Source organism: Apium graveolens, chromosome 10 (assembly GCF_009905375.1).
Source record: "Apium graveolens cultivar Ventura chromosome 10, ASM990537v1, whole genome shotgun sequence".
In the NCBI taxonomy this organism is placed as follows: Eukaryota; Viridiplantae; Streptophyta; class Magnoliopsida; order Apiales; family Apiaceae; genus Apium; species Apium graveolens.
In genome coordinates, this window is record NC_133656.1 from 180,578,889 (window position 1) to 180,600,172 (window position 21,284).

Below are 21,284 nucleotides of genomic sequence, written 5' to 3' on the forward strand. Positions count from 1 at the left end.
CAATACTTGCAGAATCAACGGTGCAGATCAGGTTTGCATTGAAAGATTTCCCGAGTTGGGTGTGCAAAAAGAAGATTGTGCTGGAGTAAGTTATATTCTCATTATTTTCACAAAATGACCCGGTTGAGAATCTACTTAATCGAACGTCATATAAGATTTTATTTAAAGCAAAATCAGAGTATGCAAAACAGCCATGTTATTATTAAGTTTGCACCCTACACTTTAACTTTGGAATTCATTAAGCACCCTTTCTAAAATTTTGTTAAATTGGGTAGGAATAAAATTGGAAATTCAACAATACACTTAATCAAAATAAAATTTAGCTTGTTCAAATATTATCAGAAATTGTATATTATTTTATATCAACTATAAAATTATAATTTTTTATTTTCAAATAACACTATTAATTTTACATTCGATTTTCATTTTTTTAATAATAATTTCAAAATTTTATTAGTCTACTTAGTTAAATTTAATTATATAATCAGAATTTATTGTTAAAATATTTTTTTGTAGAATTACAAAATACTAGCATTTATAATATAAAAGAAAATTAAAACTGAAATTTTTATTATAATTAAAAAATTAAAAGCTTATAATTTTGCATCAAAATTCAATTTTTAACATTATTTTAAAAGATATTAAATTAATTTACTTAATATTTTTGCTGAATTTTCAGTTTTACCCCTACCCAATTCAACAAAATTCTGGAAAGAAGTTCATAATGAATCCCAAACTTAAGTGTAGGGGTGCAAACTGGATTTCCCAAGGTTCAGGTACAAATTTATTTTTGAAATATAATAGTAGAGTATAAAGTGAAATTAAATCTAAAACTTTGACACAGTTATAGAAAACAGTCATTTTATGTCATACCAGAGAGGGACGCTGAACGCCGAGTGCAGAGCTACAAAAATTAAGTTAATTAAATGAGAATAAAAGCGTAGCACCCATCAGAAAGTGTAAAAACAAAAGGACTCGCAGTTTTATTGAATAGGAAAGTAGGGAGGAGTCATTTACGATGGATATCTAAACAGACAGCTACTCGGTCCTAGTGTTCTTTGATATTGGCACATGAGAGGTACTCAAGGTTCACCGTGCCCCTTGAGCTCTGAGCCAGAAATGGAAGAAATTGTCCCCGACAAAGGAAGACGAATTCCTAATAATTTGTTGTGATAGTCTTTGGGATGTACCGAGCAGACAGTACGCTGTAACTTTTGTGAGAAAGGAGCCTCATGATACACAATGATCCTATGTGCTCAACTGTGCTTGTTGGAGAGGCGCTAAAGCGCAATTCCTGTGATAATTTGGCAGTTGTCATTGTCTGTTTTTCATGAGACCCGCCCCAGAAAATTGAGGTTCCCAGATCTCAAAGGCCAAGTATATCAGCTGAAGGCCCGGATCTTGTAAAGGGTTGCCTAGCATACTGATAGATAATAAGAGTACTAGGATATTCTGAGATCTGCCATCTGTATCCATGCAATTACTTCAAAAGATAAATATTATAAATCTGAAAAGAGACATATATTTTAATGTTGATAATAACATCAGCAGTTAATGACATCTGCTATTGACCTATTGTGCCCTTTTGTAGATAGGATTTTTCTTCTTGCTCAAATGATTCCAGTAGTTCCACCCGAAACATATATTTAACTGATACAAGAACTCCTTTTCCAAACCACCAGCATAAAAGGGAAACACTTTGTCATCAAAAGTCGGTTGAAAAGTTTTCCTGACAATACTCCCATCTCGGTCAAAAGCAATAAGTAGACATCTTCGAAACGTCATAGTAGGATTATAGTAATGATAATTAAGAACACTATGTTCCAACTCCTTTGGAAGTGAGTAACCTTCATCATAGTAATGCACTGGCCATGGCAGTTCACCATAATCATGCACTAGATAACTCACATCTGGCTCATCGTAGGATGTTGGGTCCTTGATGTAGATCACTTCAAACTCATCCTCTGTACCTTTCATATTGAGATATAGGTCCTTCATCATCCCGAGCATTTCACAATGTTGATAGTACTTGTGCATCTCAAAATATATCATGAGCCTCTTCCCGAAAAATTGAGATAACGGAATCTGTAATAAGTTCGAGAAGAGAAAGTTGAAAAGAAATTGAATATTATTACACTTTGAACTGAACACCTGGTGTTGACAGTAGGATGAAAACTATCCTGCGCAACCTAAATACAGCTGGCTTTTATGTGGATGCGAAAGACTATTGTTTCAAAAATCTATCTTAGACAAATAGACCAATTAAATATAAAACAAATTTCCGAAAAGAGCTCGCCTCCAAGTTTCCTTCCTATGTTTCACTATAATCAACGCGATAAACCTGCCAACTTGACTAAAACAATTAGCCTTCACTAGACCATAGGTTTAATTTTAAAACAATCGTCTCCAAGAGTCAGATTTAAGAAAGTCTTGTACACTTGTAATTAGTGACTCTTGACGTACAACAAACAAAAAGAAAAGGAAACGAAGAAGATCTTTCCCGTTCTAGGACTTAATCTAGTTTCAACCACTAATAATGTACTTCATAATATCGGAAAAAAATGTAACTTATAAAACAAATCAATAATTATCAAGAACATGCAAGTAATATGGCCCACATCACATCAAAATCAGGGCATAAAAATGTAATTTTAAGAACATATAGCATAATCATACCTTCTGATCAATGAATTTCAGAATATCTAACATACGAGAGAAAACCATCGTCAACTTACCTCCAACCCATCTTTGTTGACTCTAAAAATCGTGTTTGGATCCCAGAGCATCTCCAACTTCAGTTCCTTTGCTTTTTCAGTCTCTAACTTGGCAAGTTTTTTCCGAGTGAATGGGTATGTTGGAGTTCCAAAGTCCATCAAGATGTCAGCTCCACACGGATCTACAAATTCTCCATTAGGGCCTAAGATAACAAGTGTAGGGGCTTCTTCCCCATCATCCAACATATTTGGATAACCAAAAATCCGTATCAACTTCTTATGATTCGGGTCTTTGAACGGGAGAGCCAACCAAGGCATAGTCTTAAATATTTTCCAGAATGATTCTTCGGTAGTACAATTAACAGTACCACAAGTGTCATAAAGGTAAAGAAGTACGACCTCAAACTGTTCCTTATTTTTGGCCAACTCCTTATAAGCCATCTCAAGTTTATTTCTGAGTTTCTCATCTGCTAAACTTGACTGTCCATTATGATTTAAACCATCTTCATAGAAATATAAGGCTACCACCTTGTTTTTTAGAGTGTGAATAGGTACCTGTCATTACTAATTTAGATATGATAATCTGAATTTAAAATGTTCTGCAAATAAATTACATATATTTGTGTGTAGAATAATAAATCAAATGTAATTCAAACTGCAATGTTCCCACAATCATAATTGTGTGTTGTCAAATTATAAGTTATACCTTGTCCCCTTTGTTTGTAATGAGATAATCACGTTCACTAGAGCCGAGGAGTGCTTCCAAAGAGGGTTGGTTAATGGCTGCATCATCTTCAGAATCCAGGAATTTTATTCTTTCATCGGTGAATGGAAAACCTAGGGTACCGTATTGTCCAAATAGCCAACAATAATCACATTTCAGGACCATACCTTTTGCATCAAGTAAAACCGAGGTACTGTAAACAAATCCAATTTCTGATATGCCAAATCTTCTTGCTATACGCTTTCGGGATGCTAAGTTTGAAAATGGTATTGCAGTCCATGGCACTCGAGAAAAAATAGATTCAAAAACCTTGTAAGGTTCGGTTGGACTACAGCACGGGGTAGCAGGAACAGATGGATCATCAACAGCGACAAGGATGACTTCAAAGTCATTTTTAGGCAGTAAATCGTTGTAGATGTCTATCAAGTATGTTATCCAATTTTCCTGATAAAAATCAAGGTCATGGGAGACTGGTAAGAAATATACAAGTACAGCCTTTCCTACCAACTCCTCAGCTTTTACCTGCGTAAAATATATGGCTGTATAATCAGAAAAAAATATAGTGATAATCAAGTCTTACCTTTTGACTGCAAACAGAATATCATTTTTAGTCAACTTACATCTCTTAAGTTATCTTAGGTGACTTGAACTGGTTCAGCAAATAATCATGTATCTAGCTGATAAAAGACAAACTGAACCGCAAGGATATCTAATTCCAGGATATTATAATTTAATTTCTAAATGAGATGATTACGAAGTGTCATACATTTTTGTATTTGTTATCTCAAATGATATTTGTACAACTCTGTGTGTGAGACACCATGGGCGACAGGCCTAATTGTATAATGTAGCATTGGGTGTGCTAATGAGCCGAGTAGCCGACAACAGGATAGTATTGTATTTAAGTTAAACTAATTGGATAAGAGTAGCCGCATACCCACATTTTTTTACCACTTTATGTCATTTTACTACATAACTTTATCGCTTCAATCATTTTTGTCCTAAAATTTACCGTCTTTCACTTTTAGGGCATTTTCGAAGGTCTAGAAATCTACAAATCACGAGACACATCAATGAAATTTCTAACTTTTCAACATCTTCCAAATTTTTCCAAAGTCTACATCCTTGCGGGGCCATGCTATTTCATGTTGGTTTCATTTACATTCTTTTATCTAGTGATAATTTTGTTCTAAATTGCATTTGAGGATGTTTGACCAAAAAAAATTAGGTGCATCATGCTCTTAGAACAATAAAATAAAACTGTAGCAACATTTTGACATTCAGTAAGACAGCATATGATCAACAAAACATATTTCCCTTAATTGAACATGTGAGATCAGTTGGGAGACAGTTCAAAACTTGTCGGACAAAAAAAACTTTTTACACTCCAATGGAATAAAACTAATCAAATAAAATGATGTTGCAATCCCAGGTGGTTTATTATTTGATCAGAATCAGTTACATTACTAAAATTTAAAATGTTAAAAATAAGTGACCATATGGTAGTTGAGAATGTTTGGTTCTTAAATTATACTACTTATTTATGTCTCAATTAATAAATATATAAATTAAGCAATTTTGGATATGCAAAAGTTGCAGTCCATGTCCTTTTGTATTATATTACATTGTAATTTTGTACACTTAAAAATAGAATATTGAGAAAATTCGATGCTAATTTAGAATAATAATTATATTTGAATATAATAAAAAGTTTAACAACTAAAATTTGGAAGTGGTTCTGTAGTAGAATCACAGTAGAATCACACTTACTAAAAATTATTTCACTTTTAGAATCAAATTTAAATCAAATATTTTTTCAAATTTTAATTATTAATTTTTTTTATATTCAAATATATTTATTATTCTAGATTAGCATCAAATTTTAATTTTTTTGAAATAAAATTTTATAATTTGTTATGAGATTCTATAATAGAATATTAGAATCGATATTTCTCCACGGTTCTCCATATAAGATGGTTTTTCATGGAGTAAAGGTGTGTGTGTATATATATACTAGCTTAAAACCCGTGTGATACACGGATCACACAGATTTTCTTTAATATAATATAATTTTTTTAAAAAAAATTTGAATTCAATTTTGAATTTTGTTCTTTTAAAACTTTAAATGATACGATTTCATAATAATTATATTAGTAGACGTATATGTTCATAGTTTTTTAGAACATTTAAACTTATTTAAAGTGATAGAATTGGCAAGGAGGGAAATGTTATTACAACGAAATTATTATTTTATTAAGGGTAAAAATATAATGTCTCCATTACGTGGGGACCTTAAAAAATATTATTTTATCATAGTGATTACTTAATCGATTAACTATAATTATATAAAAGATATCTGAAAAAGACAATATTACTGATTGAACGATATAATTTTATTGATAATTTTATGTGTATTTTAAAAAAAAAAATATTTATATTTTAATTAAAATTTGATTTTTTAGTTCACATCAATAAGATACGAATTATACTTAGTCTAACTCTAATATTAATTTGATTTATCTCGGATCAGTGGTTTATATTATTTTATTTTAGCCCGATGCCCTATACACCGACCAAATCAAACTAATTATTTTTAGTTTTATTTTATTTATTTTTAAAGTGTGGATCAATAAGATAGTTTTGTTTTATACTGAATAATTAGTATATATGATTTATTTTTGTTGGTCGAATTGTATTTTTATTTTAGTTTTGTGTTAGTCTGAATCAATTGTATAATGTATTTTTTTTATCCTAGATAAATAAAATATATTAGATAGATGGATGTTTTTATTATGGGAAGGGGTGTTTTTTTTGGAAACGGTATATTCTTAAATATTTATTGAATAGTTATAGATATAATAATTTTTTTACTTAATTTTGATATAATATTTTGTTATGATTTAATTTTACAATTGTGAACTGATAAACCAAGAAGTATCTAGCTTAATGAAGGTGTTTGCTGTTTGACATGATACATATACGAATTTTTATTTTTATAATATTTTTAGTATATCAATTTATATAGATAGGAAAGTGTTAATATTTTTTTTTAAAAGGTGTTAACCGACTAACCAAACGAAACCATGTTTCGCTTATAATTATATAGTATAGATATATATATATAATGGTAGAGCCGCGAATATAAAACAAAATAGACAATATAATTTTAAATTTAAAGAAAAAAGCTAAATTTAAACATAAGTACCTATCATGCAAGTGAAGATGAATAATTAGAAAAGAATAGTTCAAATTTATGATGAAGTGACAGTAGAAAATGAATGTGAAGCCATAAAGTCATTCTCCCTCCTTCGCCTATTTGTTGCCGCTATTACTCTTACTTAGCTTTATGACAATATATTAGAAATTTTAAAGCAGGACAAGAATTTGTAGAAAGATGAATTATGATATAAAAGCTGTTAAGAGTTGTACCACATCGTTTACGAGAGGGGCAGATTGCTAGAATATAAGCAGCCAGATAACTCAATTAGTATGAGGTCATTTGGGATGTGCCCAAAACCAAATCCGTGCGGGCTCGGCCCAAAGCGGACAATATTATACTAATGTGGAGTTAAGGCCTGCTCAGCAATCCCAACTTAACAAGTGATGCTATGGTTGAGACGGTCCATAACAATCTCACATGGGCTCCAGAATGAACATATGAAGCGGCAGATGGACTACCTCGGGATGGGCTGAAGGGGGAGGCAGATGGGCCTTCCAGTATGGGTCTAAGGGGAGCCAAATAGGCAGATGGACTTCCGGTATGGGTCGAGGGGGATCCTGGTCACACTGAAGGAGGCAGAATCGACATGTGTCGGGCCCGATGTGTGAAGGGGGAGATTGTTAGGAGTTGTCCCACATCGTTTAAGGGAGGGGCAGATTGCTAGAATATAAGCAGCCAGATAACTCAATTAGTATGAGACTTGTGAGATGTGCCCAAAACCAAATCTGTGCGGGCTTTGCCCAAGCGGACAATATCATACTAATGTGGATTTACGGCTGCTCAGCAAACCCAACAAAAACAAGAACAAAATATCAAAGTAATGAATTATACGAATCCCGAGAATAATTATTCAATATTATTCCCAAAAAAATGTATAATCAAAAGCTTCCTAATAATGTGGAGGATTACAATGTTTTTATAAAGAATAGAAACCCTAATAAATAATCTAATGGACTAGGACTCGTAACAATTGTGTTTTATTATAAATAAACTACCTAATTATTATACTCCTAGCCCCACATATAAAATATAAAAATAAATACTATACATCTTTACACTAAATACATATAAACTAATTAATAACATATACATTAATTCTTTATTCACGTTCCTCATCACACATGCAAGGATTATACGAATTTTTAAAAAATAATGAATATATTATTCTCTAGAAAAAAATGTATAATCAAAAGCTTTCTAATAATGTGGAGGATTACACCACTTATATAGACTATAAAACCTAGTATTAAACCTAATGGACTAAGGCCCATAAACAATTGGGTTTTATTATAAATAAACTACGTAAATAATATACTTCTAGCCCCGCATATAAAACATATAGATAAACACCTCATTTATCTTTACACTAAATAAATATAAACTAATTAATAAAATATATATTAATTATTTATTCTCGTCTCTTATCATTCTCCCCTTCTTAGAGAAAACTCGACCACGAGTTTTGAAAAAATCAAGAATCATGCAAGGATGAGATAGAACCAAGATGAACTTCATGTTCTTCATGAAAAATAGTTGAGGTGCAAAGAACTCTGAAAATTGACAAGCAAACGAAGGTAGTTTAGGCAAGTACTCTGGAATGATGAAGTCGATGTGCTCAACCTCAATAATATCATCAATTACTTTATGATCCTCAACAATATGAAAGCAGTCAGGTTGTGGCTTAATTTCTTTCACTTGCTCCTCACTAGCAACCTCAATCCCAACTTGGTTAACCTCGTTAATTGGATCATTTCTAACCTCCTCAACTGAATCCTCTATAGCAGTTTCTTCAGTATGCTCAACTTCCATATCCCTTTTGACTTTGTTCTCATTCTCCAAGAGATGTTAAAGCTTAGGTGTTAGATTTTCAGAAAATCTTTTTCGTTTTACACGTTCCTCATTTGCACGTTTGTACCTTTCTTTCCTCAACTCAATACGTTACTTCTTCATCAAGCTGATTATGTAATTCCTTTACCGTAAGTTTTTATTGAAGTAACCAACAGTTGACAAACATAGATTTCGTGATAGAACTCATCAAGTTCACGCTCAAGACAACAGATATTATCTTCCACAATATCAATTTGACGCTTGACGTGAGCAGACATGCTTAAACAAGGATTAAGAGGGCTGGTCCTGATGAATTATGGAGTTTAAGAGGCTGAAACATTGAAATCCAAAAATAGCAAGGACTGAAATATCAAAAATCAGAACTTCAGTGGTAAATTTGTCAAACTTCTGAAGGTCAGGGATTGTTTGGAAAGTTTCTGCCGAACTCAATTACTGTTTCAAATTTTGGGAAGGCAGGGACCAGATTTGGAACTTCTGGACACTAAAAGCACCAGACCGTAATTTAAGCAGATAACGATAACAGCGTCATTATCAACTTGGGCTGGGTAAACACAAACTAATGGATTGGGCTTTAAAATTTAGGGTTACCTCTTCCTTCTCTTATCCACAGACCAGCATTAATATAGCGGCAGCCGCACAACAGATCAAGCACTTAAGAGGTGAAATCTACTTACAGCGGCATAAAAACACCTCTGGAAACAGGCTGGTGGTAGAGAACTTTAAAGCAAGGTGATTGTGCTTCTTCTTCCTTTCTTCCTGATTGTATTCGCTGATTGCCTAGTACCGAATGGATTAATAACAAGGCGTTGATGGGCCGGGTTTTAGGATCAGTTTACTTCCAATTGCAATTAAGGTTCCTATTTGGGAATTAGGGTTTGTAATCGGGTCGGGTATGCAAGTAGGGTCTAGAATTTGGGATTTGGGCAGATTTTTTTTGGTGGGGATTGGTAGTTATGAAGATAGGCAGCGGCAGCCGGCAGGGTCGTATAGAGATGGCAGAAGTGTGCTGCTTTGAATATCGAAAAACAGCAGTGAACAGTGATCCCATCAATGAACAGCGCGTGAACAGTAAAAAGATCCGGGATTCGGCTCTGATGCCAATTGATGTAGGACAATAATTAGAAAGATGTAAAATGCAAGGATTATACGAATTTGCAAGAACAAATATATTATTCGCAGAAAAAAATGTATAATCAAAAGCTTCCTAATAAGTGGAGGATTACATCACTTATATAGACTATAAACCCTAGTATTAAACAAAAATGGACTAAGGCCCGTAAACAATTAGGCTTTATGATAAATAAACCACTAAAATAAAATACTCCTAGCCCCACATATAAAAAAATAATAGATAAATATATCATTTATCTTTACACAAAATAAATATAAAATAATTAATAACATATATATTAATTGTTTATTCTCGTTTTTTGTCAAATTTAGGGTTTCAGATTTGCTACATTAGAATAATAATCCTAGACCCTTGTTTCTTTTGAACATGACAATATGTTTAAACCATTTACGAGTAATAAAATATAAAAACCTTGGTCGGGTCCTATACTAATATGATCCTGCCCGTGCCAGCGTACATCTGCCAGTGTGTGCGGCTAGTATACATAGTACATACCTGCTGGCCATTATATCTGACGAGATAATCCCTATCTTCAGAAAAAATAAGGTCCGATAAGTTAATAATATCTCCTTCTTTAACGTCTGAAAACCCTTCCTCATCCTGTGTCTCTATCTCCATCCTTTTTTTAACATAACTTGTTCTTGACATCAATGGATAGAGCCCAGATCCTTTCTTTCTTGCCACCTTTACTTTGCAGAAACTACTCTTAGGGTATTCTGTCAATTTAGAAGCTCAGATTTGATTAGTTTTAAACTATACAAGACTTGCCAAGAATATTTATCAGCCAAATATTTTAACATTTTTCAGAACTAGATATTTATATGAGTAAACAAGTTAATGTTATGTTGCTGGCATCACAACCTCACGGGTGGGAGAAGCAATTGGAGAACAAAAGCAATTGTTGTAGTCAAATCCAATGCTGAAAAAAATTTAACATTGTATTGCAGAAGAAATGGCACTTTGGAGTATGAAATTATTAGTACAAGACGATATCAGCATACATTGAAAATCCTGAAAAACGAAACCAAGAGAGCAAGTGCTACATTCTTCATTTTTTGAACAAATCGTGCAATAGCAATTTTATTCAAATACAATGTTGGAAAAAATTAACATTGTATTGCTCTACATATTAAAAAATTTAACATTGTATTGCAGAAGAAATGGCACTTCGGAGTATGAAATTGTGCCACAAGATGATATCAGCATACATTGAAAATCCTCGAAAGGACACCAAGAAAGCAAGTGAAACTTCTTCATTTTTTAAACACTGAAATCATGCAATAAGTAGAAATCATTTATCGCTGCATTAAATAAATCAATTGAAAGACATTGTGCAGTATAAGCTTAAAATTGGCCAAGCATTTGACAAAAAAAAAAAATTGGCTTAGCATTATATTGAGGGGATTTTATTCATGGTATTTTGAAATAGTTCTTTTTTCCGCGTATTAGTTTTATTGAGGGGTTTGATTGACTAGAACTAGGAATTCATTCCTATCAACCAGACAACTCATTCTCCGCAAATCATTCTCATTCCGGTATCCAACAACCCCCCTTAGTTATGAATTTCATTCACGAGATTAACTAAACAATAACCACAACTACCAAAAAGAGCAAAAACAAAAAACATCCCAAAAATTCTATCAATGACTAGAAAGTTAAGAATTCCAAATCAAACTTTATGATTTGCACATACCAATTTGTCATCTATTGCTAAATCAGTCCACTGCCTAATACTAGTACAAGTCGCCCGTAACAGAATGTAATTATATTCATAAATCAATATGGATCATTTGTCTATGCCATCACAAATGGATTGCACAGCAGCCTCTGTTGATTTTGCGATACCCAAGCTAATAAACTCGAATTCTCTATAATCTAATCTAGATTTAATTATAACTCAAAACTAAATAAAATTTACCTTTTGTTTGAATTGCTAAACAGAAAAACTGGTTTGGAAAGTTATAGCTCCCACTGCAAGCAGCCTTGACTGAAGAATTATATCTGATCCGCATAAACCCTCCAGATAATTCATTCAAAGGTCCAATTTTTAGACCAGGAATCATCTAAGCACAAAAATAAATAATTGTTATCATCCCAGATACATATATAAAATTTAAAAGAAAAAGGACTTACTATCTCGGATACATAACCACCAGGGAAAGAGGAACATCCCATAGATACAAAATTCATCGTATATGGATAATTATTATGAAACCCAATTAGCCTAGAATGATCAAATTATATATACATGTAAAACGTGCCCCACCAGACCAGACTGGAAGCAGGAAAAGTTGGAGTCTTTCAAGTTAGTTGGTAGTCGGTTTATATTCTATATAAGGAGCTCAACAGATTGTGCGCCTGTTTGGCCCCAGACTTTTAACTTACTCTTTATATTAAATTGAGAAGCAAAATATTATTTCAATAAATTTCAAAGTCACTCTTAATTTTAAGAGAAAATTTAACAGTATCCTACATATTCTTTAAAAATATTATAAAAAATATAGCTCTTAGAGCATCTCCAATTCGTTAGGTAATGATTAGCTAAAATAATGGGTATGTTTGGCACGGTCTTATAAGTCAGCTTATGACTTATAAACCCGTAGCAACTTATCGGAAAATCTTTGTCGATCCAACTTATAAGTTGAATTTATAACTTATAAGCCGATAAGTTGAATGTTAGTAAGGACGTTCTTTTTCTCAACTTATTTTGATTTTATGTTTCTTATTAAATTTAGTTTTAAAAAATATATTTCAAAATATTAATTTAATTTTAAAATTCATAAATTAAGATAATTATATTTAAAAATTATTTATTTTAGTTCATTTAAGTAAAAAAAGCCTGACTTATAAGTAAAATTATCTGAACACTTATACAACTTATAAATATTCATCTACTTACCACTTGTAAGTCACTTATTCAATTTAAGTCAAAAGTTACTTAATTTAAGATTTCTCAAATGGGCACTTAATAACTACATGTGTTTAAATTATTCAGTACAGTGTTGGGTTTGTGGAAAGAAGAAGTTTGTGTAGAGGCGGGAATTAGAGTAAGTTGTCTGCATGCAACTATAGTAAAAGTAAATGCAACTATAGTAAAAGTAAAGTTACATATCAGAGTATGCTTGCCTAAGCAAAGCAAAGCAAGAGAAGGCAGGACTCGTTAAGCATTATCATGGCCTAGCAGTTGTCCCCTGACTCTCTTTCTAAATGGTTGATGCGGTAAGTGTCTATACCCTCTACAATATATACACAAGGTTAGCAATAGATGTCAGCAGCATATATTATGTGTTTAGGATATTGATTTTTGGTAAATAAAAAAAACATTTAAAATTCGGACATTTAGGTAATATGTTGCAGATAAAAGTAGATTAATGGCAGAATTGAATTTGATAATACCTAGTTAATCAGGAAGCGCATAATTTTAAAGTACAAATGTTCTCCTAGGTTGGGCAGTTGAATCAACTATGCGGCCATTTTGGACTAATGTCAATTTCGATTTAATTACCATTTCAACTAACCCTTTTTCATGATCACATCGCAGGTTTTCAAGTCAGCAGCATTTTTTGATGTTAATTGAATTTGAGCATTTAGAAAGAGGCAGGTTTCCTTTGTAATCAGTTTCGGGAGAGTATTACATATCTGCAACACCACAGCATGGAAAAGGACACACAGCTCAAAGGAGGACTGTTTTGAGGCACGAGAGCGAAGAGAAATCCATTTCAATCTAATAGCTGATAAACTCTGTACTAATTACAGAATAGCTGACTGATAGACTCTGTACTAATTTCAAATTATCACCAACATTGTTACTATTTTCTAATTAATTAAAAGAAAAACACTATATTCATAACCCAAATAGAAGATCAATTACAGGTTATGTACCCATTTAAGAACTCAAATATATCACAATCCGGCCCGGCCCACTAATGATTATAACAATATCAGTTGAAATGGAAGAATCAAACACTGAGGCGTGATTTGTGTATACATACATAACTGATATGTACATTTCACATTACAGTTTATTGTATTAAATGTTACCTAAGAGTAATTGAATAGTATGCTCTCAGAGCTTGTACCTGCGAGCTGACGTCGGAATCTCCTGCCTGCCTGTGCCGTAGTTTCTTGTTAGAGGGGTAAACAAGGGGTTATGTAAACTGTTCGATTAATATCTGATATTTTTTTAATTAATGAATGTAACAGTACTCTTTTTATTTCTTTGTTCTATAATTTTCGTGCAGCGGAAATATCTAATGAGGAAGTTTTATTTAACTGCAAAGTAATTTTTCATTCTTTGTAGTTAATAGTAATTTCTTTCCATTAGCCTCTTTATTATTCTTTTGTACTGTATTTTTCCGTATACCTAACTTTTTTGTTGTTAGATGTTCTGTAAATTCTTTTAATCATTATTTTATTAGTATGTTCTGTTTCATATTTTCTACCTTGCGCTATATATATTTTTTATGTCTTATAAATTTTAGTGTACCATAAAATTTTTGAGTTCTTAAATTTTGTATACTATAATATTTTAATATCTCGTATTAATTTAGTATTTTCTAATTTTTTGTGTTCTTCTGTGTACTCTTATTTTATCATATTTTTATGTTCTCAAATTTTTTTGGTGTAGTTCTCTATTTTTTGTCTTACAATTTTGTTTAATATTTTTTTTGTACTTTTTATTTTTTTTGCTAAGTATCTAAAAGTATATATTCCTAAAAATTTATAAGATGTAAAAATAAGTGCGAGAAATAAAGATTACGATACACACAAATATTGAGGTAAAAAATTAAAAAATACAAAACACTAATAAAATTTTGGAAAAAAAATTACAGAACACAACACATTATCCAAAAATTACAATACACAAAAGTTATAATTACAAAACACAACAAAATAGTAAATTACAGTACACAAAAATTATAGTTACGGAACACAACAAAACACAAAGTAATGTGTGAAGATGCAATTTTACAAAACTCAAAAAAAAAGTATAGTACACAAAATAAATAACTAAATTAAAAAATTAAAATTGAACACAAAAGAGATTACGAACATAAAAGAAATATTGAGCACACAATAATAAAATAAACAAAAGTTATGAAAAGAAAAAATGAAACCAGAAAAAAACGGGTGCCAAAAAATTGATATACACATATAAAATTATTAAAAATAAGAAAAAAATATATAACAAAATTATTACATAATACAAAAAAATTATAAGTGTGAAAATACATAAAACTAATAAAAATGAAAAAGATTTAAAAAGTTTACCTTTTATTGTTTTAATTTTTAAATTTGCAATAATAAAAAAAAATGTTTCATACATATGTAAATATAAGTTTTGTAAAATCTAAGTTAAGGTCATATTTTAAAAATTAAAGTTTAAGAGTAGATATATAATACTAATAACTTAAAAAGGTTAATAAAAAGTATCCAACAAAGATAAAGAATAAGAAAAATATATTGAACACATAATAATAGGAATATCAAAACTTTACATAACAGAACAAACCACGTTTAAAATAGAAGAGTCTGGACAAAGAGAAAACAAAAATAATAACAGTTATTTTGATTAAATACTTGACAGGACATGTTAAATATCGTACACCCTGATCAATAAGATCTAATATAACGGCTTAATACTAGTTACTTAGTTACTCTAAAAAAAGAGTTACTAGATGATCTTCCCTCTATACAAAAATAATATATTATTACTATTTTCCATATGTTCGAGCTATATTCAAAATGGGAGTGGATTCGAACCGAAATCCGTGAAATTGGGATCCGTATCATATAATACGATAATTATTTGAAAATCAGTTTTTCAAAAATTATCTGAACCTAAAATTTAATCGAAAATGATTTGAATAGTAGATACGATTACAATTTCGAAGCACTCAAAACTGAATAATATATTATTTGAACCAAATAGGAACCGAAATAAGTAAAATTCATACTTAAAAACAATTTTATGTTTATGATAACATAATTATTTAATCATAAATTTTTGTAAAAATATATCATATTATATTAAAAATACTACATTTAATAGAAGAAATTATTTCAAATCTCACAAATTGAACAAATGAATAAGTTGTAATCCGAAAAAGTCTGAACTGAATTTTGTCCGATTTTAAATCGAATTAGACCTGAACCGAGTTATATCCAATCAAATTTGAATGATCTCCGAATATATAATTCGAAAATAAATTTGATCCGAATATCCGAATTGTCAGGAAATATTTACATACTGAATATATATTACGATCTTTGTGGAGACCTTGAATTGATATTACTGAATTATTATGACAAATGTTGTCAAAACAGGATATTTATAATATGTACGTAATCGAAAATAAAGTTGAGATCAACTCAACTTTGTTATTGATCAAATTTTGTGACTTCTCCATCGAATTTGATAACTCGACATGTGTAGATAATCAAAAGCAGTCACTTTGTTAATTAATGATTATTTCGATAATCAAAATATAGTCAATATAATTGATTAATGATTATTTAGATAATCAAAATCATATATACGTGGTCAATTAGCTAAATTTTACATGTTCCCCGCAATCCGATCCGACCCGATCCGTAGACTTCCGGCCAACCGACTGCGAATGTCATTATTTTTTTCAGGTGATGAAAATAAACAAAATCTCTATACATTGTTTAAGTAATTAAGTATTACATATATCGAAATATTATGCATTTCAACTCTTGATTTGAGCTTGATTTTTAATATGTCCGTTTTAGCATTAACTTCATTTTTTTTATAATTTAAGTAATTAAACCACACTAGTTAAGCAAGTGCTCTGAATCTATTTCTATCTCAGTTGTGAATTTAATTTGATTCTAATTTATTGTGAATTATACTAATGTTACATGTATGATGTATGGATGAATGTATTACTGTTTTACTTTATCAGCTGTCCTAAAAGTTTGTGCAATTTGAGTTTTTTGATCTTGTGTTCTGCTTCAGTTGAATCTGTTTAGACTTTAGAATCAGAATAAGGAGCGAAATATTTACCTAATTATAATCAAACTAATTCATGTTAACAGTAAGAAGAAAACATTTTTATTCATTGTAATGTGATTCTGGTCAAAAAAATCGGATCACAAACTTTAATGTTTCAGATTGTTTTACTTAATGGATTGTAAAAATTCTTGTTAACCCCTAAGGTTAGTGTATAATCATGTGCTCTGTTTTAATTAGTAATGTAAAAGACTCGTCATTACCATAAGATGTACAAGCCTTTGGGTGTTCTGAAAAAATCTCTGTTTTGGATCTGTTATTCGCCTTTCTCTTAATTTCATCCCTAACATTTATCTATGCTTTGATATGTCAGGCTTGATTTAGGTGATGAGTTCGCATAAAATTAAACCCAGGTGGAGAAAATTAGTTCGGGATAAATGAACGTGGAAGGTTTTAAGAAGATAGATAAGAACATGAAACTAGTTAAGAAACTTGCGAAAAAGTATCTTGTTATCTTAGCTTCTAATGCTGTCATTAAACAGAGTTCCTGTCTTTTAGGCTCTGGGCTTATCAAAGCGAGTTTGTCTGTTCCTGTTGCTTTAGAAAAATGTAGTTATTGTCATTGTTTAGAGATTTTTGCATTGGCTTACGGAGATGCAGTATCTTTCAGATCATTTATCTACATATGGTGGAAATTCTTACTTAAAATTTTATTTATAGTTGGGGTATGAAGAGATAAGTTTATTATGTGTTCATGATGCACAATTCAACAATTTTCTTAATCCACCTATAGTTCATGTACCGTTACTGAATTTTTCTTAGTTTTATCAGGAGCTACTTTTCCGATCCAATCCATGAATGATTTTCTATTGAGCACTGGAGAAAGAAGTGTACATGTTTGCACAATGAATGGTGGTGGAAGAAGCTACGTCAATTCAGGGCAATCTTTTTTGTTGATGGGAAATGCCATCAATTCTTTAATAATATCTGAGGGGTCTGGTGTTACATGTCAATGCAAACCTACAATTGGTATGCACCAGTCCGCACCCGATGCGCAGTGAGTGCCGCACCCCTGCTTTCCAGGATTAGATATAGTGTCCGTTTGGGAAATTTTAAAATAAGTAACTTATGACTTAAAATTAATAATTGGCTTAAAAGTGATAAGTAGATAATACTTATAAGTTAGTTAAGTGTTTGGTTAATTTTACTTATAAGTCAGAATTTTTTTTAACTTAAATGAACTAAAATAAATATTTTTTAAATATAATTATCTTAATTCATGATTTTTAAATTAACTTAACATTTAAAAACATAAATTTGAAAACTAAAATTAATAAAAAAATTAAAAAACCATAACAAGTTGAGAAAAAGTACGTCATTACTAATATTCAACTTATCAGCTTATAAGTTGTAAATTCAACTTATAAGTTGGATCGACAAACACTTATCGATAAGTACTTACGGGCTTATAAGCCGATAAGCCACTTATTTAGTGGTTGCCAAACAGGCCCATAATGTTGCATGTGCATCCAAGACTGGACTGAAACCAAGAAGCGTAAGAGTTTTGGGAATCAATTAGCTAGTAATTGATTCTAGGAGTAACAATTGTCAATTGATGTAAATACATAAACTATTATAATAAATAAATCATTAAAATAATTTAATAAATAAATCAAAATGTAATGCAAACCGCAAGCTAACCTAAAACCCACAACCTGGACCAGTCTGCGAACCTGGTTATGAAAATCGAAATCTAGGGTGACGGTCCAAAAAATTAAATTTTTTTAGTAAAAATATTAGAATTTTCATAATTTATGTATATATCACATAAATTCTTTTCGATTAGGGTTTCAGAATGTAGGATCGACATTGATCATGTAACAACTTACTTACCCCGAAAATTGTTGGTGTTTTCAATTATCGTTAGGATTACTATCCTCCTAGTAGGATTTTTCGAAAATGTCTACTTTTATGCTTCCAGCCAGGATGAAAATATTGTATAAAATACATTTTATCCCATTTTTTAATGATACATAATTTCCCTTTTATCCTGATTGTTTGAAAAATAGGAGTGTAACAAAGTGCCTGTTTGGGATTTCATTTTCCCACCATAAATGGGCTAAAGCCCATTTCAACAGAACTTGAATCGTTTGGCAAACTTTGGGAATGATCATATATGGGGCTTAGAGCACCAGTTAGCAATAATATCTACTTGCCAACCCTAATTTTAAAAATATAGATAATATATAAAAAAACAGTACTCCAAGGGAGACACCTGTTAGGTAAAATTTTAGATGCCTTAATTTTAGATGCCAAGAAAAAGGCACGCTACATTTTGTTGAATGAATGACTGTCATCTATATTTGAGCCACGTCATTTCCCTCTACAATATTTATTTCTCCCACTGCTTATTTTCCCTCCAATGTACACTTTCCCGCTAGAACATCTGACTTCATCAAATATATATAATTAAGATTTGGGATTTTAGAATTGAGTGAAGTTTTACAAAAAATTACATTTATATATATATAATAATTACATTTAATATATATATATATATAATTACTAATTTAATTTTATATTTTAACTTTATATAATATTAATTGTAAAAATTTAATATCAAAAAGCTGTAAAAAAATCATGTTAACCAATTTTATTAATTACTTATATAATTTTTTATTGTACATTTTTATATAAAAAACTATTAAAAATTACTGGGATAAAAATATTAGTTAAATATTTTATAATATATAAAGTAATGTTTGTTAACTAATTTTTTTCATGATTTAAATATTATAATAACATCAGTAAATATTTTTATATTATATATATATATATATATTATTTCCACTTATATTTAAGTTAAAAAAATATTTTTTATTAATAATTTTTACCAACCCTTTTTGATAAAACATAACTGTTAAAATTTGAAAATAATAATAAAAAATATTTTTTGAATATAGCTAATCATTATAGCTAATAGCACTGAAGCGAAATTCCTTACATGTTAAGAATCACGTACTTTCTTCGTATCATTCTTTGATCAGTTAGGTAATCCCCTGCATATATTTGTTTAGTACTCCCTTTATACAGTAATATAGGGTGTTTGTATAGTAAAAATGTTTATTTATTTAATTAAAATATATATGTTATATTTTATATTCATGTATTAAAATATTAATTAATAATTTAAGACTGAACCAATAATATAATTTTATTATCGTCAAGATAAATATTGTATATTATAAAATTTTATCCCGAGGTCATTATTCTTGTTTTTAAATTTTCTCTTTTCTATTTTATATTCTTTAAAAATATTAATTGATGTAATTTGTAATTTACATTTTTATTTTATTTTGAAAAAAAATTATAACTTATAAGTTATAATTTATCAAACATATTATCAAAATATAAGTAACATATACCTAAATTTATCCAAAAACCAAAATAACTTATAAGTTACGATCTTCATATAAGTGTTATATGACACTTTTCAAATTTAAGTCATAAGTTACATTTTTTAAAAAAATCCAAACAAGCCCAAAATATGCGGCCCAACAGACTCAGCATGCCCAGTAAGATCAAAAATTCAGCCCACTGTCAAATGCAGTCAAAACTAGTTTGACCAAGGAAGAAAATGGCACCAAAAATTGTTAAAAGTTTAAGGCGGAGAAATGTGGTGTCTGCACGAGAGGCGTGAATAAGTCAAACAATTTGTGAGTTACTCGAGCTCGATTTGTAAAAAATTTGAATTCGGCTCGAAAATAATCGAGCCGAGCTCGAGCTCAAGCTTTTCTACTTCTTAACCGAGCCGAACTCGAGCTTCAAATTTTTCGGCTCGTAAGGTTCGCGAGCTTTATAGAGCCTCTATTATTTTTTAAATTTTTTATTATAAATATATTTTTATGTAAATATTTAATATTTTTTATATATTTTTCATTTTTATCGAGCCGAACTCGAGTCGAACCGATCATATTTCGAATTTTTATTAATATTTAGTGAATTAACTCGAGCTTTCGAGTCGAACTCGAGTCTACCGAACCTTTTACGAGTGAAGCTTCGAACTTGAAATTAAAGGCTCGGTCGAGCTCGAACTCGAGCTCGAACCCGAACTATTTTAATCGAACTCGAGCTGAGTCTGACAGTATTCGGCTTGACTCGACTCGATTACACCCCTAGTCTGCACTACAAACAAAGTTTTCCTTGTTTACCGCTCTTTCTATCCCATTCAATTCTATATGGTTTCTCTCAATTCTATACATTCCAAAAGTGGTAAGTTTTATAATTTAAAAACTAACTACATCCAATTACATCCACTAGTTTTTTCAACTACACTCACTTTATACATTAAATATTAATTGATTTTATCACTTTATCAATATTTTTTATTTTTTACCACTAAATTACATTTTTTTTAACGGGCCACTCTCCCTATGTATAATACTCAATAGGACGGAAGGAGTAGTTAAATTAGTTGTTAGTTAAACAAAACAAATTCATTCTTCATATTATGAGAAAAATAGAAAAAAAGTGAAGTCTTGATTCTCAGCGTAAAATAATAATTTATTTACCGTACATTACAAACGACAAAAAAATAATTTAAGTTGAGTAACATCAAGGTCAAGAGTCACTGCGAGGAAGCTATTTTATAACTATATATGATCGCACAA

General features: G+C 30.5%; 1 protein-coding gene across 4 annotated transcripts; it reads right to left on the reverse strand.

Annotated features, from left to right (window-relative positions):
* Window positions 1-1,446: 1,446 nt before the first annotated feature.
* On the reverse strand, window positions 1,447-13,853 carry LOC141690136 (putative nucleoredoxin 1). 4 transcript variants are annotated; one of them, XM_074494792.1, is made up of 7 exons: window positions 13,718-13,853; window positions 12,765-12,874; window positions 11,557-11,701; window positions 10,134-10,354; window positions 3,421-3,960; window positions 2,736-3,269; window positions 1,447-2,085 (listed from the first exon to the last, which is right to left on the reverse strand). In XM_074494792.1, exons 3-7 carry the CDS (start codon window positions 11,699-11,701, stop codon window positions 1,573-1,575), a joined length of 1,953 nt encoding a protein of 650 aa, XP_074350893.1. In that variant the 5' UTR covers window positions 12,765-12,874; window positions 13,718-13,853; the 3' UTR covers window positions 1,447-1,572. The 4 variants fall into 4 exon arrangements, with proteins under 4 accessions (XP_074350893.1, XP_074350895.1, XP_074350894.1 ...); XM_074494794.1 differs by having other exon boundaries at window positions 12,747-12,874; XM_074494793.1 differs by lacking the exon at window positions 12,765-12,874 and having other exon boundaries at window positions 13,718-13,829.
* Window positions 13,854-21,284: the final 7,431 nt, after the last annotated feature.